The 27,243-nt window shown below is 42.3% G+C and overlaps 1 protein-coding gene across 1 annotated transcript in view; it reads left to right on the top strand.

Annotated features, from left to right (window-relative positions):
• The window catches only part of LOC126416117 (THO complex subunit 3), a 53,489-nt gene extending 30,416 nt beyond the window's left edge, over window positions 1-23,073 (top strand). The window contains exon 5 of the mRNA XM_050083640.1: window positions 22,346-23,073. Coding sequence (XP_049939597.1) covers window positions 22,346-22,604 — 259 coding nt within the window. The 3' untranslated portion in view covers window positions 22,605-23,073. The remainder of the gene's footprint in view (window positions 1-22,345) is intronic.
• The last annotated feature ends 4,170 nt before the right edge of the window (window positions 23,074-27,243 follow it).

Genomic DNA, 27,243 nt, shown 5'->3' with positions numbered 1-27,243 from the left:
CCCATTGTGAATGAAAGCACTGCTTAAAATTACCGATTTATTGCCCAGTACTTGGCACTGGAACAGGAAAGTGTGAGAACTGGCCAAATTATATTGAGACAGGAGTGAAATTGGGGACAACAACTATACATGCCCTTCATATTGTGTACCAATTGACTGTCAGCGAGTGAAAAACTGACAGCAGAACGTTGAATGATGTACAAATTGATAACTCAGTTTGAACAACTGGACATGCCACACCAAGCTTGTGGCTCGTAATGTTAAGTTTTCGTTACCACTGAGTGTGGACTAATTTCAAGAAACATGATTCCTATATCAGTTTCATAATCTGTTGCTTCCCTCGCATCAGATATGACTAATTTACATTTTTAAAATTTAGATAATTGTTAGATACTTCCGTAATATTAAAGTCTAACAAAATAGTGACAGTAGATTTAATGCATTTTCAACTTCTCGTGTCGTAATATAATCGATTAAATTTCAGGCATGCAGCGCAAATAAAATTTCCTCCACCGATATTTTGGCCGCGTATCTTCCGGCCATCCTCGGAGTGAGTCACAAGACTGATGAAAGATGCCAAGTGCGGCCTTATATGCTCCACCGCAGTGGTACTGCGCATGTGGGTCACAGATGCTGGGCGGCGGCAGCCGCTCACTTTAAATGCAGATGATTCAGGCGTTAAGAAACAGTGTCCAACTTCCGACAAGTAATACGAATTCTTTCTCTGACAATAGCAGAACCAGCCCTGTGTAAAATTCTGTTTACTGCAGCGTTCTTAACAAAGTGAACCAACCTTGCAAATTTTGGGACAACTCCATGGTCGCAGCACTTCGGTAAGAAACTCAAGGAGCTCAATAGTCTTGCTCTCTGGTGTTGTAATTTGTCCAAACTATGGACCCATAAAACCATCTCCTCCCCGAAGAGGTACTTGATCTGCATTTTAAACTTCTCGTGGCGTAAAGAATAATCGAATAAATTTTGGGCATGCAACCACATGCAAGGTTGTTTCACTTTGTTAAGAACGCAGCAGTAAATAGAATTTTACATAGGGCTGGTTCTGCTATTGTCAGAAAAAGAATTCGTTTTACTCATCGGAAGTTGGACATTGTTCCTGAACGCCTGTATCATCTGCATTTAAAGTTAGCGGCTGTTTTATCTCCTGACTCATGGGACTGGATTGATGGCATGACATGGGCTAAGTCTGACTGGGTTCGCGAAGGGGTCACAAAAAGACAGATTACCAAGTACAGCCGATTGGACCAGCCTTCTCAGGTGGACTCTGTTATTTGAAGCCCTGTCATAAATTTGATGGGTAAGGATCTGGATGAAGCTATGTTGTCTGTCTTAAGTAAAGTGCTAAATTCTGCCCCTACCCCAAAGACTTTGCCGATATCATCTTTCAACAGTGCCATTGAAGAAGCTGTCCGACCACTATCAGAGGATTCTGCAGAAGAAATCAGATGAGAAACATGTCAAGCAATTACGAAGCATCATCCACAAAGAAGCAATGTTTCCAAGGAAGAAAGATGTGCAATACGAAAGCTGCGTGATGATACTGAGACAGTTTTCCTGCCTGCTGATAAAGGTAATGCTACTGTCCTTTGGCCTCAGGAAGTCTACAAGGAAAAGATATGTGGTCTACTTAGTTCTGGTGCATACTGGAAGATTAACAAAGATCCTACTAACAAGGTGACAATAAGGACTGCTGCCTTGCTGAAAGCTTAATCACTACCGAAGTAAGTCATAAGTACTTTAAAAGTATGAGGTGCAGTACCACCAAGATTTTATGGTATTCCGAAAGTTCACGAGATGGGTAAGGATGAGCGTCTAGAGGACTTGTCTATGAGACCTATAATGTGTACTATTGGTTCACCAATGTATTTTTCTGCCAAATATTTAGCTTCCTTATTAAAACCATTGGTAGGAAAATGTAGTCAGCACATTCATAATTCTGTGGATTTTATTCAGAGACTTAGCAATGTCAGGCTAAATAGTACGGATGTGCTTGTTAGTTTTGACGTGGTATCATTATACACCAAGGTACCTTTAAAGGACTCGATCTCATCAGCCAACATTTTGATAAGAACATTACGTCCTTATTTGAACATGTGCTTTTATCATCTTATTTTCAGTTTAATGGTGAATTTTATGAGCAAATTGATGGTGTTGCCATGGGAAGCCCCCTCTTCCCTCTGGTAGCTAATTTATTCATGGAAGACTTCAAGGACAAGGCACTAGACTCAGCAAGTTTTAAACATACTGTCTTCTGGAGGTACGTGGACGACACATTCGTGGTATGGCCCCATGGAATGGATGAATTACAGCGATTTCTTGATCATTTGAATTCCATCCATGCTAGCATTAACTTTACTATGGAAATAGAAAAAGACGGCTGCCTCCCCTTTTTGGATTTTGTCGTTCGCCATAAAGGTGATGACACATTAGGACATGCTGTATATCGGAAACCAACACACACAAATCTATATCTTCATGCCAGTAGCTGCCATCACCCTTCACAGACCACAGGTGTCCTTAAGACCTTAGTGCATCGGGCACACTGTATATCCAATAAAGACAATTTGCAAGAAGAGTTAACATACCTCAAGAACATTTTGAAATCAAATGGATTTTCTCCACAACAAATTCGTAGAGCATTCGATGCAAAACCTAAAAAGCAGATATTTGATGGGGAAGAAGATAGTAATTTCTTCAGATCTAGTGCGTTTTTGCCCTATGTAGGTGCTCTTTCCTCGAAGATAGGCCATATTCTTGAGAAACACTGTGTTAAGGTGATCTTCTGGCCCCCCATGAAGATTGCAGGATGATTTACAGCTTTGTAAAGCAGGTGTGTATCAGATTCCTTGCAGAAATTGTGAGAAGTCGTACATAGGTCAAACAACAAGCACCGTTCATGAGAGGTGTATGGAGCATCGAAGATACACACACTTATTACAGCCAGACAAGTCAGCTGTGGCTGAACATTGTATTGATACAGGACATTCCATGAATTACAGTGAAGTGAAGATTTTAATATCCACCTTTTCTTTTTGGGAATCTGTCTTCAAGGAAGCTATAGAGATTAGATCAGCTAATAACTTAATAAATAGAGATAATGGTTTTAATTTGGACAAAGCATGGAATCCAGCTCTTGTAGTAATTAAACTTCAGAGAAGTTGTCATTGTGTCAGTGCCACCGATCATACATTGATAAGCGAATTGAATGTCTGTACGCCTTCGCCACAGACGGCGCATGTGCAAACGTATTTCTCTGCCGCCGACCAGCATCTGTGACCCTCATGTGCAGTACCACTGCGGTGGAGCATATAAGGCCACGCTTGGCATCTTGTCGTCTGTCATGTGACTCACACTGAGGATGGCCAGACAATATGTGGCCGAAATATCAGTGGAGGAAATTTTATTTGCGTGGCTGCATGTCCAAAATTTAATTGACTAGATTTAATGTTTTGTAAATAATTTGTATTGGGTCAGCCGTACTTGAATTTTTTTGTTTTTACTCTTCAGAGAATTTCACTTTACCCACCAGACAGTAATCACTCACTGTTGTAGATGATGTTACCAACCTCCGTAGCTGAGGTCACTAACGCACACCTGTGTGGTGATTTTCAACTTGGACATAAGCTGGTTCAGAGTGTATACAACTCAGGACAGCCGGGAGATCTGGGAAAAACCCGGGAATTTTTTCATCCGGGAAAAACCCGGGAATTTTTTAGAACTCCGGGAATTTTTCATTGTTTTAGTTTTCAGTTAAATTTTTGTAACATTGACTGGTGAGAACCAATAATGTAACAAAGGATATTACTGTATCTCGCTACAGCAGAGTAATACTGCAGCAATAAAACATGAAAGAGGGAAAAACAAAAAAAAAACAAAAATTAAACTAATTTGGCAAAGAAATGCGCCATACACAGCAACAAAACACAGTGCTCACACAAGCGTCTGCCAACAGCAAAATGTGTCAAAGGCTTTAGGAAGACTGTGCAATGCTTCAGAACAACAAATTGCCTCCAATGAGCGTGATTTCACAACTGTTTACATTAGATTCGTTTGAGCAGTTGAGTAGCATTGTGTGTAGTACCTTCTCCGGTTTCTGGCTACAGAAATGTGGCTGTTAACTGTATAAGCAAAGCAGCAAGCGGCCAGGTGCTACCCGGTAAAATTATACTGGTGTGCCTAGTCTATCAGCGTCACGCATGCGCAACGGGCTTGGTTCTAAGGGGCGGAGGTAAACCAGAGTATCTGCCCCGGAACGCATCCCTGTTAGTTTTTGAACCTTTTGAACACATTCTAAGTTGACTTTTGAATAAATCATAAGTTGATTTTTGAATGCGTGCACAGTGTACGTGATGGCTGTGCCAGGAGAATCCCCGCATGTAGGAATAAACTTTCCTGCAGACAAAAGGCGGCAGGGCTATACAAGCTGAGCGGAGTAAAGCCAAACGGGTCAATGCCAATCACTGTTTATGTGGTTGACTGGATCTGTGAATGATTAGCATTGTTATGATTACTAGTGAAAGCATAGATTCAAACTACCAGAGTGGAAATAAATGACTAACAGGAATAACAGGTAAGAAAGATTACGTGGTATCTTCTCGGTGTATCCAAAAAAATGAAATTTAGACAAAGTTTTTAGCCAGACCTCTACACTAGTAAGGGCTAGTTGTACAGTCCCCAGCTAGCAGGCGCATAAGTTCTGTTCTGGGAGGAGCGCGCAAAACACGTTGTACGAACACGTAATAACACCTAACCAGAGAATAAATGCTGGATAACTAAACCGTTGATCGTGGCAGGGTTAGTGAAGTTAATCAGAGAATAAGTTTGGACACTGGCAGGAATAGTTTTTAGAATTAGTGATGACAAAGTTCTTCATTAGAATGAGGAAGGAGAAGAAATGGGGACATCACACAAATTATAGAAGAATATGACGATTCCAAATTTATATAAAAATTTCGTACTCCTACTTTTCGATCTCATGCTTCAGAAGTTGGAGCGTATGAATGAAATGTAAACTTTTCCCTAACATAAAGCTTTTTGCTTGGGGTAAGCCTATTTGGCATTTGATATTCGTTCTTCGTAAATCATATTCTGTTGTCCCATAAAATGACCATTTGTTCCAAAACAGTCTCATTTATTTGGTGTGTATTAAAACTTCTGTAATATTACACATCCCTATTTCATTTTATCTAGCACACAGTGACAAAATACACGTAATCAGATCGAGAAACCACACCAGTCTTGGGTACTATTTGTATTAACAGCTTTTTCAGTATTAGACAACATTTCGTTTTTTCGTGTAGCAAAACATTTGACTAACTTTCATGATGTAATAGATTCTTTTGCAGGAAGGAAAGCACACTATGTAAACCCGAAGCAAGATTAGGGAGAAAAATTTGCTAGGACTTAAGGATTGAGAAATGTGTACCATCTTGCTTGTCTCTCATGTTTACTGGTTTTATGTATCCTATGTTAAATTTTATGTCACACAAAACAGCAAGTTATTAGCTAATAAGCAATAAAGAGTGCAGATTTTCTGAAGCATTCTTGATCTCCTGGTTACAAGTAATCCCATCCAGTATTAATTGCATTTTTCTTCTTTTAAGAGGGACAAGATGTCAAAACGGTTGACTTGGAGCAGGAGAGGCACCACAGGACATTTTAATGTCTACTGTCCTGAATATAGTTTGAGGCATCCATTACAAAGTATACACATTTGAATTCGATAGAGTGAAGTACAGTGATGTGCAATAGAAGAATGCTGTGTGAATATGCGTGGCACTGCACTTTGGCACACTTGAGACCAAATAACATGTCTTACATTTCCTCTCATACATAGGTTTTATGTATCAGACTCTTCAGAAAGATGTGCGCTACAAAATGAATGTTTTTTGGAAAGTCGATTTAATTTTTGCCGTCGTATCTCGAACGCTGGAGGGAGGGGCGGCCACTATCTAATATTGCCCCAGTTCGGAAATATCATAGATCCAGGACTGATAAACAGAGCAGTGTGTGCCGTAGTGGGGTGGTCTCCACTTGAGCCGTATTCACGTTTAGTGATTTTGCTGTTTCCTGTCCGTTTATTGCTCTCACGTCAAATGAAAACAAAACGGATTTCTGTGGCCGGGAGCTTTGAAGTCCGTTAAAATACATTTGCATAATTATGGAAGGCTATAATACATTATTAGTTTCAGATTTTATGTCCCCTTTCTGACAGTCAAGCATTAATCGCCTTGGAGAACAATGAAGTTACTTTTATCAATTTGCTAAAGAAATTTGGCTTTAATAACTTTCCGCTGAGCCAGCCAATTTATTTGAAACGGAGCGTTTAATTCCACACTATTGGCTAGTTTCAACTGTTCGCTGCATTTCAAGTGCACGTTTTCATCTTCTAGCACGCATGGCATTGTGCCATAATAAAGAACCAATGAGATAATACAGTACTGGTACTCCAAGAAAATTTACATACGAATGTGCACTTCAAGATGAATTATGCCTTTTAGTATGGTTCACAAAATTCCCATGCTCTTGGAGTACCCTCTAAGGTCTTGTTTCCTTTATGACACAATGTAAGATCTTTTAATGCTGTACACATGCGAACATACGAGCTTCCTGCGTCGTCGTAACTGCGCAAGCACAGTGACGCTTGTTATCTGGTGCTCTCTGGTAACTGTTGAAACGAACCTATTTCTAACAGGCCGCGAGAAAATATTGCGAATGGTGGTCTGAAAAGTGTTACTTTCAAAGTAAATTTCCTTTTACGCAAGATGAACTGTGTGTGAGAATGGACGATGAATTTCTTAAATCACAGGGCGTTTGACTCTCATTTAAAAATCAGCTCTTTGAATACGATGATTTAGAATAATTTCGAGTCCAGAAGATGTGACATTTATGTTGTTCTTAAAAATTTTACTGGCACATTTGTGTGATATATCTTAAAGTGTAACACATGCAAAAAGCAGCAACAAATTTGTGTGAAAGTTTTTCTTTTCTTGTAGCAACACTACGTATATTAATTTACACCATTAACTTTTCCTATTTGTGTGTTCGCGCCGCTTAACTGTGATGTTGCTATTGGCTGACTACACCACGTGTCCTATGTTCTGAATATCCGCTGTTGTCGGCTGGCGAGATCACGTGACGTGAGCTATGACTGGCTAACAAAAGCGCATCGCAATCTCGATTTAAATGCTTTGGAAAGTAACATATGATGTTTGGTGGAATTCGAATTTATACTTTCATAATACAAAAATACAGTGTACATGTTACTGCATGTCAGATATCTTCCCAAAATGTGTTTTGTTCCCTGAGATTCTTTTACTAAAGTGCTGGGAAATTCTACGCCTGTGAATAAAACCATAACCATTCAAAAGACTGATAACTTTTACAGTTCCCAGGAAAAGTATACATTCACTGAACACATAACTTTTACAGTTCCCAGGAAAAGTATACTTTCGCTTAACACGGAAAAAGTGTATTTTCACCCAGGAGGAAGTGTACTTTTAACCGGGAAAAATCCGGGAATTATTTTTCGTTGTCCACGTATACACCCTGTGGTTTGAATCCTGGTGGTAGAAAATTTTCACTGCTTGTATTTGGCAGGCAAGTGGAGGAGAGGAAGTCATTGTGCCAGTGACTTGGATTAAATTCCAGACTTCTCTACAGTGTCACATAAAGCGAGGGTATGTGACTCTAATGACGGCGATTTGTCCGTTGGATGAGCACTTTCAGCTCTGTGGCTGCCTTGGTGCCATATGAGAGGATTAGGCTGTGTGCCGGCATCAGGTTTCACTCTGTCCCTTCCCTTCATCCATAACAACATAAACTCAAAACTATGCTGTACAAGCACTCATCACAGGGCAGAGATACACGCTTGACACTTCATAAAAGGTTGGAGAAAGACAATGGCAAATCTCCTCCCATAGGACTCTGTGTAGAACAACAATGCGGGATTCTGGCATCTGCTTCCCTATGCTCTTGCCCTGACTGTGGGCACCCCCTCCATGAGGGGAATGCTTGTGCTCCCCCACCAGTGTGTGTAAATTGTCATCGACAGCATTCTCCACACTCGCCTGCATGCCCGGTGTTTGTGAAAGAAAGGAGAATTCAAGAGTACAAAACCTTAGATTGGGTCACCTACACTGAGGCTTGTCAAAAGTATGACCAGCTCCATCCTGTGTCTATGACTTCTACTTTTGCTTCAGTTACGTCCATTCCTCCTCCTACCCGCCCCTCTTCCTAGCCCCACCCCATTTGCCCCATGCCTTCTGCCTCCTCCTCCTTCTCCAACTACCCCTCCCCGTCAGTACCCATACCCACCCCTTCGGGTGCTGCTCCCCCACCCCCGCTGGAGAAGTGCTCCCCTCCTTCGCTGTCCGCCGGTACTGGAGCTCCCTCCTGGGACTCCTCTTCCCGGCAACCCCCTGAAAGGCAATCTGCTGCTCCAAATCGGCAGCATGATCCGCGGCCGGTGGGTGCCAAGATTGCCAGGTGTAATTCCGTGCCCGCCTTCGCTGAAGTCTGCCCTTCTCTTCCTTCCCAAGAGAAGAAGCAGAGACGCAAGAACAAGGGCAAGGCCCTTCTGGTACCCCCTCAGGTGGAGCCTTCCCCTCCTCCAGTTAATGAACTAATAGAGTCTGACCCCACCTATATGGATATTACCCCATCTGTATCGGTGACAGGTGGCAACTCAGCAGTGTGACCGACTCTGGTCCATTCGCTTCCCATTTGGACTCCAGCTTGAGAATCCTCCAGTATATTTGTAATGGATATTTGCGTCACCTTCCAGAGTTGCAGCTCCTTCTTTCCTTCTACTCTGCCACTTGTATTGCGCTCCAGGAGACCCATTTTGTCAATTCTTACTCACCTGCCCTTCATGGGCTCCACGCTTTCTGTCCGAACCGAATTGGCCCCTTGCGGGCTTCTGGTGGTGTTGCACCTTGGTCCGAAAGGACATTGTTAGTAAATGGGTTCCCCTCCATACCACTCTGGAAGCCATTTCTGTCAGGGTCCATCTGGCCACTCCAATCGCAATCTGTAATCTCTACCTTCCACCTGACAGACTGCCCACATCCCTTGCCCTAACCACCCTTCTTCAACAACTCCCTCCTCCCTTCCTGCTACTAGGAGACTTTAATGCCCACAACCCTTTCTGGGGTAGTCATACGACTACTGCACTGTGCAGGGCAGTTGAATCTCTTCTGGCAGGGCTTGACCTCTGTTTACTAAACACAGGCGCTCCCACACACTTTAGTGTGGCGCACGGCGCTTTGTCTACCATTTACCTCTCCATCTGCAGTCCCGGCCTTCTTCCCTCCATTCAGTGTGGTGTCCACGATGACTTATGTGACAGTGACCATTACCCGATTGTTTTGACCTTCATTCAGTGTCTCTCGCTCCGTCACCCTCCCAGGTGGGCCATATCTAAGGCTGATTGGGGTGCCTTCTCCTCTGCTCCCATCCCCCCCCCCCTCCCCCCCGCCCGTATTGCCACACGGCAGTGTTGATGAATCTACACAGGCCATCCTTTCAGCGGCAGTTTCAGCAATCCCTTCTTCCTCAGAGTCTCCCCGCCGGAAGATGGTCCCTTGGTGGACTCCGGAAAGTGCTGCAGCCATAAAAGACCGCCGCCTTGCTCTTCAACACTTCAAGTGGCACCCTTCTACTGCTCTTCTTCTGGTCTGTAAACGACTCCGCACCCGGCGCACTACCTAATCAAATTTCAGAAACGGATTTGCTGGGAATGATATGTAGCTGCCATAGGACCACACACCCCCTCTTCACAAGTCTGGACGAAACTCAGGCGGATTTTTGGCCACCGTCCTCCCACTGGTGTTGCAAGAATTTCTGTGCATGGTGTTGTCCTTACCAATCCGGACTTTGTAGCAGAAAATTTTGCTCAACACTTTGCTCAAGCTTCAGCATTGGCTCAGTATCCGCTCACGTTCCTTCTCCTGAAAGAGCGCTCAGGATGCCTGCCTTCGTCTTTTGTTTCTCACTACTCAGAGCCATATAATGCCCCATTCAGCAAGTTGGAATTCGCCCTTTGTCCCCACACGGCTCCTGGACCAGATCAGATACATAACCAAATGCTCCAGCACTTACCGGTGGCTGGCCACCATCGTATACTGACCCTCTTCAACTGTCTGTGGAGTGAGGGAGTCTTTCCTACCCAGTGGCAGGAAAGCATTGTTGTTCCGGTGTTGAAGCCAGGGAAGCCACCTCTTCAGTGGGATAGCTACCATCCAATTAGCCCTCTGTAAGCTCATTGAACGCATCATGAGTCGGTGGCTGTTTTGGCTCCTTGAACCCTGCGACCATTTGTCATCGACTCAAAGTGGTTTTCACTGTGGCCGCTCTACAGTGCATAACTTGGTCCACCTGGAGTCTGCTATCCGGTTGGCTTTTGCCCATCGGCAACACCTCCTTGCAATGTTCTTTGATCTGCATAAAGCCTATGGCACTGCCTGGCGCCACCACATCCTCACCACCCTTCACGAATCGGGCCTTCGTAGCACTCTGCCCATTTTTATCTGTAACTTTCTTTGTTGTTGCTCTTTTCGGGTCCAAGTTGGCTCCTCCTACAGCACTCCCCATCGACAAGAAAATTGGGTTCCATAGGGTTCCGTGCTGAGCGTCCCTCTCTTTCTCATAGCCATTAATGGTCTGGTGACAGCTGTTGGGCTGAAAGTGTCCCCCCTCTTTGTATGCTGATGGTTTTTGTATTTGCGTCGCTTCCTTTGTAATGGGCGCTGCAGAACGCCGTCTACAGAGGGCAATCTGCCGGGCGCACTCATGGGCTCTCTCCCGTGGCTTTCAGTTTTCGGCGGCCAAGAAGTGTGTCATGCATTTCTGCCATCGCCGTACAGTCCATCCCCATTCGGCACTGTTCCTCGATGGCCAGCCCCTCTAGGTGGTGGACAGCCATCACTTCATGGGTCTGGTCTTCGATGCCCAGTTGACATGGCTCCCTCATCTTCGCCAGCTGAAGAGGACGTGCTAGTCCCATCTCAATGTTCTTAGGTGTCTGTGCAATACCTCCTGGGGTGCAGACCGCTCTGTTCTCCTGCGATTGTATCAAGCATTGGTCCAGTCTCGTTTAGACTACGGATGTCCTGTCTATGGGCGTTGCCTTCGACGTTGCAGATACTAGACCCCATCCACCATTGTGGGGTCCGACTTGCAACTGGTGCCTTCCGGACTAACCCCGTACTTAGTTTTCTCGTAGAGGCGGGGATTCCACCACTGCGGGTTTTGCGCCAACAACAGCTGATATCTTACGTGCTCTGCATTCACTGCACCCCAAAGCACCCTAATTGTGGTCTCCTTTATCCAGAGACAGAGACCACCCTGCCGCAGTGGCAGCCACTACATGGGCTTACCATGCCTGTCCACATTCAGTCACTCTTTTCTGAGCTCCAGTAATTCCCTTAACTGCCTCTTTTCTCCACTCACGCATGTACCCCTCCGTGGTGCATCTCTCGGCCACAGCTCTGTCTCGATCTCTCAATCGATTCAAAGGATTCTGTTCCTCTAATGGCTCTTCACGACCAGTTCTACTGTCTCCTCAGTTCTTTTCAGGGTTCAGAAGTGATCTATACTGATGGCTCCATGGTTGCTGGCCGCACTGGTTTTGCTTACACCTATGCGCGACGTATAGGTAGATAGCTGTAGTGTTTTTACTGCAGAATTGGTAGCCATCTTGCATGCACTGGACCATATGTGCTCCTGCTCAGGACTATCCTTCACTATCTGTAGTGACTCATTGAGCGGTTTGCACACTATCGGCCAGTGCTTCCCTTGCCACCTATTGGTCATCGCTATCCAGGACTCCCTTTCTCTCCTTGCTCATCGTGGATGCTTGGTGGTTTTCATTTGGACCTCAGGTCAGTTTGGCGTTCCTGGCAGTGAACTTGCCAATCGACTGGCTAAATTAGCTACTACCAGGCCATTTCTTGCTATTGGCATTCCAGAAATAGACCTTCACTCAGCATTAGGTCGTCAGGTTTTGGGCCTAGGTCGTCAGGTTTTGGGCCTTTGGGATGCAGAATGGCACCCTCTTTCTTCGCCGAACAAGCTCAGGGCAACTAAGGATTCTACAACTCTGTGGCGGTCCTCCTTACGGGCCTCTCGTAAGGCCTCTGTCGTCCTATGCTGGCTCCGCATCAGCCATAGATTGCTGGCTCTGGTTATCTCCTCCGTCATGAGGACCCCCCCTCTCTGTCATTGTGGATCGATGCTGACTGTGGCTCACATCTTATTGGACTGCCCCAACTTAGCCGTCCTGCCACGGACTTTTAGCTTTCCAGACTCGCTACCCCTGGTGTTGGCTGACAATGCCTCAGCAGCGGATCTCATTTTACATTTTATTCGTGATAGGGGTTTTTATCGTTTTATTTAAGGGAGGGACCTCCCACCTTATCGGTGAGTGGAGGGCGTGGCAGACCCTCTTGCTCCCCCCTTCGTCCTGACTGGATTGGCTTCAACTGGGCTTGGTGGTTCACCCCAGCCCTCTGCCTTCCCAGTGCTTTCCTTATGGGGTCTGTTATGTCTTGAGCATCTCTCTTGTCTCCTTTGCTTCTTCCTTCATGCCCCTGTCATTAGATCACTTCCTTTCCCTCACCTCTTCTTCCACCCTTTTCTGACCTTCCCTGTCAATAGTTTATCATTTTATGGACATTGTGGTTCCCTCTTCTAAAGTGGGATTTAATCGGTTTTAGTTAATCCAAGGTCGGAGGGACTGATGACCACGTAGTGTTTGGTCCCTTCTCCACTCAACCAACCCCCCCCCCCCCCCTCCACACACACACACACACATACAAAATCGGCATCATGCATAGTTAATAGTGATTCAATAACTTCTGTCTATCTGCTTCACTCCACTCTTCCCCTCACCCTCCTTCTCCTGATAGAGTGAGGCTATACACTTGATCATTCCTCGTGGGGTCCTATTCACTGATTTTTATTTCCTTCGGCATCATTCCTCAGTCTGTACTTGGGCTCTGCCTCTAATGACCTCATTGTCAATCAGATGTTAATCCCAAATCTATCTTCCTTCATCTCATTTTGAATGGATGCATTCAAATGCCACTCACTAGCCCTGATGTGAGCACTTTGACAATGATCTCTTCCATGAAAACGTGTTATGAATCAGATTTACAATAAAGAAAATAAAAACAAATCACAGGTGAACCTGAGGCAGAACAGTTACATTAATTGCCAGCACCTTACATTGAATATTTACCTTCCCTTTTGCAAAATGAGATAGTTACATGTTCAGTTCAATAATGACACACATTACCTGTATCCTAGACCAATGATTCTAATTTTTTGAGAAGTTATTGTAACTGATTTAATTCTCTGTGTTCTTACAATTGTCTTTCTCTAATATGAAGAACTGAACTAGGTAGTGTGGGATTAACAAAAGTACTTGTACTTCAAAAATATACGTTCTTGCTTTATTGCATATAACAAAATAGTAAAATTAGTGGCATCCCTGCACTCGTGTATTTTTGTTACAGGCATTAAGCTACTAGGAACAAATCACAAGAACATGCCAGTTTCCCTTCCTCCCCCTTGTTCATCTCTGGTATCGTTTTCAACAATGCAATATTGCTAACACATTGAAAATAAATTAGCAGTTTTTTATTTACCAATCAAACTATGTGAAATTTGGTAGCTATATAGTGTATAGTATAAACATTGTAGAAAAAATAGTATATACCTTTAGGGTCAATCCAAATGAAGTGGTCCAATAAAAATTAATTTGGTTGCTTTACCACTTTTAATTTTTTTTAATGTGATTACGCTATAATTGAGAAGTTTAATTTACCTTTCGCTTTTACTGAATGGCAGCCATTTTCGTTTGTAAGAACACGACGATGTTTCAGGTTAGATACATTAGCAAAAATATGAATATCTCTGCACTGGGTTAAGTTACAACATTGCAATTGACATGATTGTTTTTAGAAAAGTGTCCTTTACACCATTGTCTATTACACAAAATACCCTAAATTCAAAAACAACCAGTTAAAATGACCTCCAAAGTTTGAAATCCAAATTTTCAAAAATCCATTTTTTAGGCCCAAAAAATAAGAAACAAAGAGTGATTTATGAGAGTCTACTTTTTTCCTATAGTTAGATATCATACATTACTAGCCTCATATAGAGCAAGAACACTTACAAATATTTCCTTAGTTTTTTATGAATTTTTGAAATTTGAAAATTTTCATTTTTTGTAGAGTTTGGAGTTAGTTATCTCAGGTGGGACTGAATATAAAAATATGATTTTTGCACAGTTTGTACACCTATATGATAACAATGTACTGTAAAAATTTCAACATTGATATCTGACTGTGAAAAAAGATATGAAGTTTTGAATATGAGATAATTCACATTACTCTACAACTGATCTTATGGCTGTTGCCTATTTAAATGGTTTATTGTTTCATTGTAATAAAATTTAATTGTGACATATATTTAGTTAACACTATCTGCAAAAAAATGTTTATTACAAACTTTATGTAGACATTATACTACTGTACAAAGATGATAAAAATGAAATACGTGAGGTAGCAGGAAGAATTGGTGGGATGCATGAAAAAATTTTCACAGTGGAACCAGAAGAAGAAGTAAGAAGTAGTTTTTTGGATCTTAGGTTAACTAAAAGAGATGGACAGCATAATATTAGCATAGTTAGGAAGACGACAGCTACTGACACGATTATAAATGTGAAATTGTGTCACCCTGAGAAGCATAAATGGGCTGACTTCAGAGCCATGATCTACAGGATGCTAAAACTGCCACTCACCCCTAAGAACGAGGTGGAAGAATTAAGGATGATCAGACAAGTAGCAGAGCCAAACGCAAATAATGACCATGATGTAATGAAACTCTTATAATAAACTAAAGTCAAAAATACATGACAAGAAGGAGACAGCAGAACCAAAGAGCAAGAAGTTTGTTGCTGTGTCATGGAGTGGTGCATTTTCCAACAGAATTGTGATTTAAAATGAAAAGTACAAATGGTTGTAGGCTATGCGACAAAGCTGCTAACAACAGCAACAAATATTTGGAATCTGGTGTCTATAAGATAAAATGCCAAGACAATGACAAGTTTTATGTGGGTCCGACAGGAAAGAATTTCATGACTCATTTTAGAGAGCATACGTATAACAAAAATAAGAGCACTTTCGGTACACATTTGGACAGAGAAAAACATTTGGCAGGAAACATAGAGGATAATATGAAAGAATTGCATATGGTGCCAAAGGGGAAGTTACCGAACCTACTCGACGAAATGGAGATTTATGTACACAGATAATGGCAACCAGAATTACTGCTGAATGGACAGAATGAGTTTAACCTAAATGCTTATTTTGACGTATTCAGAAACTTACTAGTCTGATCAGCATCGATCACCCCAGCAGCTTAGCATGTGGTCATGTGCACCAGTCGCCGGTGGCAGGGAGAGTGGACCTCTCTCCACAAGTTCTACCATAGGAAAACAAAAATGTCACACAGAGAAGTCACGACGTGTTGCGATTGAGATCCCATTCTGGATGTATTATCACCTATCGATTTTTTTAATTAATAGTTACTGTTTCATTAATTACCTTACAATTACAGTTATGGTTATTGTTTTGTCACACTGGAAGATGTAGTTTCATGGATGTGATTTTAATCCTATACTTTTTATAATGGCTTTTACACAATTGTATGTTTTACTTTGCCAGGCTAGGAGCTTCACATGATTAGTATTTGCACTTTTTATGTGGGTTCTGAGTACGGATGTAATTCCTAGTATGGTATGTCAGTACATGTTTTATTGTCAGATGCTCGTTTTCCCATGTGAAGTAGTTTTAGTTTATGTCTATGCATACTGCATTTTAACCATTACATTTACGATACTGATTAATCATGTACCCTTGCTATGGTGCCCTATGCTGGCTGGCCTCAGCATCTTTGTGTAAATTACTAGATGCAATCTGTTCATCACTGACACTTACAATGTACCTACAAGCTTTATTTGAAGTTGATACTACATCAGAAAATTTTATGGCATGCATGGCTGTTAATCACGTAAACACTTTTTACTTTTCTTATCTAGCACCAGGCCTTTTATAGATTTAGCGTCAGCAAACTGAACTTAGTTGGTTATATCCTGTTTTTGCTTGTAACAGATCTGAATATGGCAATAGCCGAAATCGGTAGTGTTGTTGTTGTTGTGGTCTTCAGTCCTGAGACTTGGTTGATGCAGCTCTCCATGCTACTCTATCCTGTGCAAGCATCTTCATCTCCCAGTACTTACTGCACATACATCCTTCTGAATCTGCTTAGTGTATTCATCTCTTGGTCTCCCTCTGCAAATTTTACTCTCCACGCTGCCCTCCAATGCTAAATTTGTGATCCCATGGTGCCTCAGAACATGTCCTACCAACCGGTCCCTTCTTCTTGTCACGTTGTGCCACAAACTCCTCTTCTCCCCAGTTCTGTTCAATACCTCCTCATTAGTTATGTGATCTACTCATCTAATCTTCAGCATTCATCTGTAGCACCACATTTCGAAAGCTTCTATTCTCTTCTTGTCCAAACTATTTATCATCCATGTTTCACTTCCATACATGGCTACACTCCGTACAAATACTTTCAGAAACGACTTCCTGGCACTGAAATCTATACTCGATGTTTACAAATTTCTCTTCTTCAGAAATGGTTTCCTTGCCATTGCCAGTCTACGTTTTATATCCTCTCTACTTCGACCATCATCAGTTATTTTGCTCCCCAAACAGAAAAACTCTTTTACTACTTTAAGTGTATCATTTCCTAATCTAATTCCCTCAGCATCACCCGACTTAATTCGACTACATTCCATTATCCTCGTTTCGCTTTTGTCGATGTTCATCTTATATCCTCCTTTCAAGACATTGTCTATTCCATTCAGCTGCTCTTCCAAGTCCTTTGCTGTCTCTGACAGAATTACAATGTCATCAGCGAACCTCAAAGTTTTTATTTCTTCTCCATGGATTTTAATACCTACTCAGAATTTTTCGTTTGTTTCCTTTACTGCTTGCTCAATATACAGATTGAATAACATTGGGGAGAGGCTACAACCCTGTCTCACTCCCTTCCCAACCACTGCTTCCCTTTCATGCCCCTCGACTCTTATAAATGCCATCTGGTTTCTGTACAAATTGTAAATAGCCTTTCGCTCCCTGTATTATACACCTGCCACCTTTAGAATTTGAAAGAGAGTATTCCAGTCAACATTGTCAAAAGCTTTTTCTAAGTCTACAAATGCTAGAAACGTAGGTTTGCCTTTCCTTAATCTATTTTCTAAGATGAGTCGTGGGGTCAGTATTGCCTCACGTGTTCCGACATTTCTACGGAATCCAAACTGACCTTCCCCGAGGTTGGCTTCTATCAGTTTTTCCATTCATCTATAAAGAATTCACGTTAGTATTTTGCAGCTGTGACTTATTAAACTGATAGTTCGGTAATTTTCACAGCTGTCAACACCTGCTTTCTTTGGGATTGGAATTATTGTATTCTTTTTGAAGTCTGAGGATATTTTGCCTGTATCATACATCTTGCTCACCAGATGGTGGAGTTGTCTCAGGACTGACTCTCCCAAGGCCATCAGTAGTTCCAATGAAATGTTGTCTATTCCCGGGGCCTTGTTTCAACTCAGGTCTTTCAGTGCTCTGTCAAACTCTTCACGCAGTATCGTATCTCCCATTTCATCTTCATCTACATCCTCTTCCATTTCCATAATATTGTCCTCAAATACATCACCTTTATATAGACCCTCTATATACTCCTTCGACCTTTCTGCTTTCCCTTCTTTGCTTAGAACTGGGTTTCCATCTGAACTCTTGATAGTCATACAAGTGGCTCTCTTTTCTCCAAAGGTCTCTTTAATTTTCCTGTAGGCAGTATCTATCTTACCCCTAGTAAGATAAGCCTCTACATCCTTACATTCGTCCTCTAGCCATCCCTGCTTAGCCATTTTGCACTTCCTGTTGATCTCATTTTTGAGACGTATGTATTCCTTTTTGCCTGCTTCTTTTACTGCATTTTTATATTTTCTCCTTTAATGAATTAAAGTTAATATTTCTTCTGTTACCCAAGGATTTCTACTTGCCCTCATCTTTTTACCTACCTGATCCTCTGCTGCCTTCACTACTTCATCCCTCAGAGATACCCATTCTTCTTCTACTGTATTTCTTTCCCCCATTCCTGTCAGTTGTTCCCTTATGCTCTCCCTGAAACACTGTAGAACCTCTGGTTCTTTCAGTTTATCCAGGTCCCATCTCCTTAAATTCCCACCTTTTTGCAGTTTCTTCAGTTTTAATCTACAGTTCATAATCAATAGATTGTGGTCAGAGTCCACATCTGCCCCTGGAAATGTCTTACAATTTAAAACCTGGTTCCTAAATCTCTGTCCTACCATTATATAATCTATCTGATACCTTCTAGTATCTCCAGGATTCTTCCATGTATACAATCTTCTTTTTTGATTCTTGAACCAAGTGTTAGCTATGATTAAGTTATGCTCTGTGCAAAATTCTACCAGACGGCTTCCTCTTTCATTTCTTACCTCCAATCCATATTATATCCCCTACTATGTTTCCTTCTCTCCCTTTTCCTACTCTCGAATTCTAGTCACCCATGACTATTAAATTTTCGTCTCCCTTCACTACCTGAATAATTTCTTTTATCTTGTCATACATTTCATCAATTTCTTCATCATCTGCAGAGCTAGTTGGCATATAAACTTGTACTACTGTAGTGGGCATGGGCTTCGTGTCTATCTTGGCCACAATAATGCGTTCACTATGCTGTTTGTAGTAGCTTACCTGCACTCCTATTTTTTTATTCGTTGTTAAACCTACTCCTGCATTAACCCTATTTGATTTTGTATTTATAACCCTGTATTCACCTGATCAAAAGTCTCGTTCCTCCTGCCACCAAACTTCACTAATTCCCACTATATCTAACTTTAACCTATCCATTTCCCTTTTTAAATTTTCTAACCTACCTGCCCGATTAAGGGATCTGACATTCCACGCTCCAATCCGTAGAACGCCAGTTTTCTTTCTCCTGATAACGACGTCCTCTTGAGTAGTCCCCGCTTGGAGATCCGAATGGGGGGACTGTTTTACTCCGGAATATTTTACCCAAGAGGATGCCATCATCATTTAACTATACAGTAAAGCTGCATGCCCCCGGGAAAAATTACAGCTGTAGTTTCCACTTGCTTTCAGCCGTTCGCAGTTCCAGCACAGCAAGGCTGTTTTGGTTAGTGTTACAAGACCAGATCAGTCAGTCATCCAGACTGTTGCTCCTGCAACTACTGAAAAGGCTGCTGCCCCTCTTCAGGAACCACAAGTTTGTCTGGCCTCTCAACAGATACCCCTCTGTTATGGTTGCACCTACGGTACAAGTCTCCCCACCAACACCAAGGTCCATGGTCATGGGGGAAGGGGGGGGGGGGGGAGATCGGTAATAGTGAAGTGTAAAATTTGTGTAATGAAGACAAGATGATATTTGTCCACTCTTCACATGCTTGTTGGTGTTGAACATTCTAAAATGCCAACTGGTAGAATTTAACCAATTTTCAGAGGAGTGTATATGTTCTGTGTTCAGAAAAAAAATGTTACTGTTGTAAATTACGTTTACTGTACAATGTCTTGTTTTGAAAATCTGTATTAACTTGACATATAAAGAAAGATTCAAAGGAACAAGAGATCCACTAATTTAATTTTCCCTTGTTATAGCCGAGGCCTTGAGGATTACTTTTAAAACTAACCTCTAGTTTTGGAAGAGGGGCAGCAACATTTTCAGTAGTTGTGGGAGCAACAGTCTGAATGATTGACCGACCTGGCCTTGTGGCCTTGTAACACTGGCCAACAGAGTTTTATTGTGCTGGTACTGCAAACAGCTGAAAGCAAGGGGAAACTGCAGCATCCCCCACCCCCCCACCCCCCACCCCCACCTCACCCCACCCTGCCCCTGTAGACCTGCAGCTCTTGTATATGGTGTAATGAAGATGACATCATCTTCAGTAAAATTATCTGGAGGTAAAATAATCACCCATTTAGAACTCCGGACAAGGGGACTACTCAGGAGGGAATGTCATCAGAGAAGACAAGACTGGCATTCTGTGAATCAGAAAGTGGAATGTTAAACCCCATAATCAGATACATAGGTGAGAAAATGTAAAAAGTTAAATTGATAATTTGAAGTTAGATATAGTTGAAGTGTGGTGACAAAAAAACAGGACCTTTTATTAGGTCTGTACAGGGTTACCAACACAAAATCAGATAAGAGATAATGCAGTAGTAGGCCTAATAACAAATAAGAACATGGGCAAGCTACTATGAACAGCATACTGAAATTATTGAAGCCAATGCCCATCACAGTAGTACAAGTCTATATGGCAACTAGCTCCATAGATGATGAACCATTTTGTTTAAGAATCATGAAGAAAGGTTGTTTACTTGTAAGACTCCTGGGTTTCTGATTGATTGTATAACAATAAGACAGGAGATTTCAAAACCAGATTTTAAACTTTAAGTCAATTTCAGGTAGAGATGTGGACTCGGAGCACAATTGTTTCATAATGAACTGCAGACTAAAAGTGAAGAATTTGCAAAAAGGTAAGAAATTATGGAGATGGGATCTGGGCAAAATGAAAGAACCAAAAGTTGTTAAGAATTTCAGAGGGAGCATAGGCAATGATTGACTACAACTGGAGAAAGGGTTGGGGTAGAAGATGAATGGGTAGTTTCAAGAGATAAAATTGTGACAACAGCAGATGTTCAAATAGATAAAAGGACAAAGCCTAGTAGAAATACCGAGCAAAGTGGTGTAGTGATTGGCTCACTGACTATAGCAATAGGAGTCAGAGGTCATGAAAGGAAAGCGGTAGTTGAGAAGGGAGAGAGACAGGATTGTAGCCTGTCCCCTATGTTATTCAAACAAGATGTGACGGAAACAAAGGAAAAATATGGAAAGGGAACTAAAGTTCAGGGAGAAGAAATGAAAACTTTGCTGATTGCTCATGACATTGTAATTCCATCAGAGGCAGCTAAGGATTTGAAACAGCAGTTGAACATAATGGATAGAGTCTTGAAAAGAGATTAAAGATGAACATCAATAAAATTAAAACAAGTGTGATTGAATGTAGTCGAAGTCATTCAGGCTGAGGGAATTAGATTAGAAAATGAAACACTAAAAGTAGTAGATGAGTTGTGTTACTTGGGCAAGAGAATAACTGATGATGATGTAGGGAAGATACAAAATGCAGAATGGCAATAGCAAGAAAAGTGTTTCTTTTGTTAACATTTAATTTCAATTTAAATGTTAGAAAGTGCTTTCTGAAAGTAATTGTCTGTAGCTGTGTGTGGAAGTGAAGTATAGAAATTGATTATTCAGACAACAGCAGCAAGATAGACGTTTTCATAAGTGGCACAATAGAAGAATGATCATATGGTCATCAAATAACAAGTGAAGAGGTACTGAATTGAACTGGGGGGAAAAATAAATTTATGGTAGAACCTGACTAAAACAGGGGATTGGTTGATAGGATACATCCTGAGGCATTGAAGAATTGTCAGTTTGATAATAGAAAGTGGGAGCAGGGGGGGGGGGGGGCTCAAAATTGTAGAGGGAGACCCCCCTCAGCTGTCCTTCTAACCCTGTTAACCTTGGTATTGACATGAGTTCTCCCTGTCTTTATTGTAGAAACCTTTGCATGTCAATGTAACATGTGTCATTGTAACATAAAACATAGTCTTTGAAACGATTGGTTCCACCAACTAGTAACTAAGAGAAACAATCCTCAGGTCAGATGAGACACTTTTGACCCTGGAATCTGGGTGACTTTGCCACATAATCCTGAAATTATCATTTGTTTTGTCTGTTGAAGGAAACAGTTATTCCAAAATATAGCTTTTATAACAACAAAAACAATCAATTATTGACAAAATTATAATTATTATTATTCTTTTTTTAAATTTTGATAAATTTATTTCCTTCTCATCCCGTACCGTAAGTCTCCCCTGACCCACGGTTCTGTGCGGCTTTCCCAAAATCTACCCCTTTCCTAGAACTCCACCCCCCTCCCTCGCCCACCCTCCCACCCCCACCCCCATTTTCAACCTGAAATAGGTGCCATTGGTTCCAAAAGCTTGCCAATTACAACCGCCTTTTATGTGTGTGTTCTGCTGCTGCTTGGTGAAAAAATATAGCTTTTGTGTTTTGTTTGTTTCTATTTGCTGTTGGTGTTATTTAATTGAAGTTACATTTTAGGAATTTCTCTGAATTCCAGATTAGAATGGCCAGTGCGCACAATCAGCTTTAGTCATGATGGCCAGCTCCTGGCTTCAGCATCAGAAGATTTGGTGATTGACATAGGTGAAGTTTGCTCAGGGAATAAAGTGGTGGACATTGGAGTTGAAGCAGCCACATTTACAGTTGCCTGGCACCCATCTCAGTATTTGCTGGCCTTTGCTTGTGATGATAAGGAAGCTTATGACCGGAAAAGAGATGCTGGCACATTAAAAGTTTTTGGATTCCCATCTGAATAGGCAGCTGATAAGTGCTGGCTTTTCACCTGTGATGATTGAAGACTGAGCTCAGTGTGTAACAAAAGCATTTTAAAGAGAAAAATGTTGGAAACAAATTGATTTTACATGCAGTTGTGAAATACAGAAGAACTTTTGGAAGAAAGAGATATTTTGATAATATTCTGTCTTAATGTGATTTAATTGATTATTGGGGAAAAATGGATAGTACATGTACCATTGCAGATAATTGTCATATTTCTTTTATCAGTTGTTTGGTTGCCTGTATAGTTTAACTGAGTAATTGTTCTGTTTGTATCTTGTAGTATTTTAATAATTAGGTAAGATGGAAATTTGAAGGTACATGCTACAACTAAAAGCTTTTTATATATTTAAAAAATTCAGGCCTAGTTGTTTGACTTTTGCAGCCAGTTGATTAATGCTTTTCTTCCACACTGATTACACTTGTACAATAAAAAAAATATTCAATGTGTTACAGATTGTCACTAGTCTTTCTCTCTCTCCCCCTCCCCCTCTCTCCCTCCCCCTCCCCTTCCCTCCCTCCCATACCCCATACATGTTACAATATTTCATATAATTTGTAGTGCCTGCTTGTAAATTTACAGTGAGTGTGTTTTGAACCAGGGACCTAGAAACGACGGAGAGGCTTTGTCTCGCCGTAGTCCTCAGTGGTATGCTCAGTGGTGTATGGGTGCGTTGAGACAGTGTTTGCGCAGCACTCACCGACATAGTGTAACTGAGGCTGAATAAGGGGAACCAGCCCGCATTCGTCGAGGCAGATGGAAAACTGCCCTAAAAACCATCTGTAGGCTGGCTGGCACACCGTACCTCGGCACTAATACTCCAGGCAGATTCATGCTGGTGACCGGCACACCTTCCTGCTCAGGAAGCAGCACATTAGTACGGGCAGGCTGAATCTATAGTACTATGTAACAGCCTAATTTTGTTTCGAATACTTTTTATCTCAGCCACTTTTCCATGTAATATAGTAAGTAGAAGTTTGAGTTATAATGATCATGTTTTAGCACCTGTAGGTGAACAGAACAGAGTGCCTGGAAATATTTGAGGTGGTATCTCTATGTTATATCAGCATTCAGAGTTTCTGGTTCATAATGCAAGTATTTTATACAAATTGACTTGTTGTTGTTGTGGTCTTCAGTCCTGAGACTGGTTTGATGCAGCTCTCCACGCTACTCTATCCTGTGCAAGCTGCTTCATCTCCCAGTACCTACTGCAGCCTACATCCTTCTGAATCTGCTTAGTGTACTCATCTCTTGGTCTCCCTCTATGATTTTTACCCTCCACGCTGCCCTCCAATACTAAATTGGTGATCCCTCAATGTCTCAGAACATGTCCTACCAACCGATCCCTTCTTCTAGTCAAGTTGTGCCACAAGCTCCTCTTCTCCCCAATTCTGTTCAATACCTCCTCATTAGTTATGTGATCTACCCATCTAATCTTCAGCATTCTTCTGTAGCACCACATTTTGAAAGCTTCTATTCTCCTCTTGTCTAAACTATTTATCATCCACGTTTCAGTTCCATACATGGCTACACTCCATACAAATACTTTCAGAAATGACTTCCTGACAATTAAATCTATACTCGATGTTAACAAATTTTTCTTCTTCAAAAACGCTTTCCTTGCCATTGCCAGTCTACATTTTATATCCCAAATTGACATAGAGAAGTAAATATTGCAATTAATGATTGTGGAATTTTAAAACTAAAGGGTTTAAGATAGGTGCTACACGGTTTTAAACTGAAATGTAAAATTCAGCTTATCATACCCATTCTTGTTGGTATCACAGTACACTGAGTAGGAACTTAATTGAGAAAGGACAGCTGCTAACATTTTATAATTCATTTTATTTAACATGGAAATCTGCCAAACAGCCATGCAGATTTAGAAGTTATTCTATTTTATCATTGCTACCAGTTTCAGCAGTTCAGTAAGCCATCAACAGGCCCCATATGCACCTCTCAAAAAAGTATTGATATTGGAATGCAGTTCCATATTTAATTAGTGCAAATCATGTATTTGAAACTTCCTGGCAGATTAAAACTGTGTGCCCGACCAAGACTCGAACTCGGGACCCTTGCCCTTCGCGGGCCTCGTCTCCTACCTTCCAAACTTTACAGAAGCTGTGAGTACCAGGCGTGATTCGTGCTTCGGTGGCTCAGATGGTAGAGCGCTTGGACGCGAAGGGCAAGGGTCCCGAGTTCGAGTCTCGGTCGGGCACACAGTTTTAATCTGCCAGGAAGTTTCATATCAGCGCGCACTCCGCTGCAGAGTGAAAATCTCATTCTGGAAACATCCCCCAGTCTGTGGCTAAGCCATGTCTCCGCAATATCCTTTCTTTCAGGAGTGCTAGTTCTGCAAGGTTCGCAGGAGAGCTTCTGTAAAGTTTGGAAGGTAGGAGACGAGGTACTGGCAGAAGTAAAGCTGTGAATACCGGGCGTGAGTCGTGCTTCGGTGGCTCAGGTGGTAGAGCGCTTGCCCGCGAAGGGCAAGGGTCCCGAGTTCGAGTCTCGGTCGGGCACACAGTTTTAATCTGCCAGGAAGTTTCATATCAGCGCACACTCCGCTGCAGAGTGAAAATCTCATTCTGGAATCATGTATTTGCCTGAATGTGACTGCCCTCCACTAAACACTGGACTGCAGAGTGTGAAAATAATGTAGATTAAGATAAATACAAATTATTTCACATTTGATAAGTTGGAGAGAGGTTCTTTCCATTGTTTCATAAGCTGAGCTACAAACAACAGCATTCAAATTGTGCCAGCAGAGAGCATCCAGTTTGAGTGTCATGATGTTACTGTAAATAATAAAAACTTGTGCTAGAGACATAAATAGTGTACTGCATTTACCAGGAGAAAAATTATTTCATACTTTTTGTTAGGGGTTTCTTCTGATGGCTTTCCACCCAGTGAATTGTATTAAGAAAGACATTGGATGTATATTTTGGAGAACCAAAGTTCAAATCACCATGCACCAAACCTGATTTACTTGACCCTTGTATAAGATATTGCTGCGTAGTAGTGGCTTAGACATAATGACGCTTTAAACTCGGAACCTTTGTGACTCCTTTTTTATTTCCATTGTTTTTCCCCTATTAATTGCCTGCTACAGTTCTCAGACTGGCCTAGACCTAAGCCACCATCTGACTCCCAGTCACCCCCTCCTCCTTGTATATTATTAGTTTAACCAAGGAAAATAGTGCCTGTATGAGGCCCAAATGGAGGGGACAGCATGACACAACCAGTGTAGTCTACTGACTCCATCATCTGGGACCATATAGGGGGCTTCCTGCTGCTGCTCTGCATTTCTTAGCTCTGGACATCATCGTCAATTTGGGGCTGGGGACTCTGCCCCCAACCATCCTGAGCATGCTCCTGTGTGTGCTAAAGGCAGTAGACTCGAAGCAGATGCCAAAGAAGATGATACTGTGGCTACCATCTCAGAGGTCTCGGGGACCAATGCGGCAGAGGTATATGGGCCACTGATGGGAGTTTCCCAGAATCCAGGAACTGAGCACACTGTGGCACGAACTTCTGGTTGGCATGCTGCTGCTGCAGCCACCACCCGAAATCCTGGGCCTTGTGAACTTCTGAACAGACTTCTTCATCAAGAAGCTGATCTACACCACTAGCTCATTAGTGACCGCCTCCTACTGCACTTGGAACTGGTTGACTTCAAGAGCATCGGGAGGTCAGTCACAGAAGGGGTCGTGTCTTCCCTGCCACCCAGAGGGTCTGCTGCAGGCTGTAAAGGAGCCCCCACACACCTGTGTCTTCCTCCTGGAGAGAAAACTTCTCTCTTCCCTCCTCTCTGCCCAAACCATCGTGCTCCCCAAGAAGGCTGCCCCAGCATTCCCCAGTGATATTCACTCTATCACAGTCTGCTCTGAGCGTGTCAGGACCTTTCATAAGGCACTGGCAACTCAGATTATGATTCTCAATTGCACATGCTGTGGACAATCATTAACAGGCATTTGATCTTTTTGGTTGGGATACTGGAGAACACCTTCATCTCAGACACGCACACTCTGATGCAGTCCGTTTGTGTTGGTCTGCCTTTGTGGCATCACTGGACGTTATCAGAGCGATCAATTCACTGGACAGTGACGCCTTTCGCCTAGTGGTTAGAGCATATGGCCTACTTGAGGAGTTCGTGGAATGTGTCAAAGGGCAGTAAACCAGATGCAGAAAGAAGTGCCTGCGAGTCCATGACCGTGCAGTCTTCCGAAGGGTTGTGTGGGTGATTGCTTCTCCCTCTGCAGTTTAACATGGCCATAGGCACTGTTCTAGATCAGCTTCCATCTCACTTCAGAGTGCGGACCCTTGGTCATAGAGTTAGTGCTGCAGCCTTTGCTGATGTCTTGCCCTTCACCCTGATGTGGTGAGGTCTGCAGCCCCAATCAGTACCACCATCAGCAGCCCCATACCACATGAGACTGCACCTCAAAGCCAAGAAGTATTGCTCTCTTGTACTGGTGCCCTCCAACCGCAAGGAAAAGGTGAAGGTGGTCGAAACAATCACCTTCGGTTCTGGCCACACCATCATGCCAGCCTTGCACATGCAGGATACATGGGGCCACAGTTCTTCTCAGCTGGACGATACACGATTCATCAGAAGTGTC

This window comes from Schistocerca serialis, chromosome 8 (genome assembly GCF_023864345.2).
Source record: "Schistocerca serialis cubense isolate TAMUIC-IGC-003099 chromosome 8, iqSchSeri2.2, whole genome shotgun sequence".
Classification (NCBI taxonomy): Eukaryota; Metazoa; Arthropoda; class Insecta; order Orthoptera; family Acrididae; genus Schistocerca; species Schistocerca serialis.
Note: the sequence above shows the minus strand (reverse complement) of the source record. Positions and strands in the feature narration are given on the sequence as shown.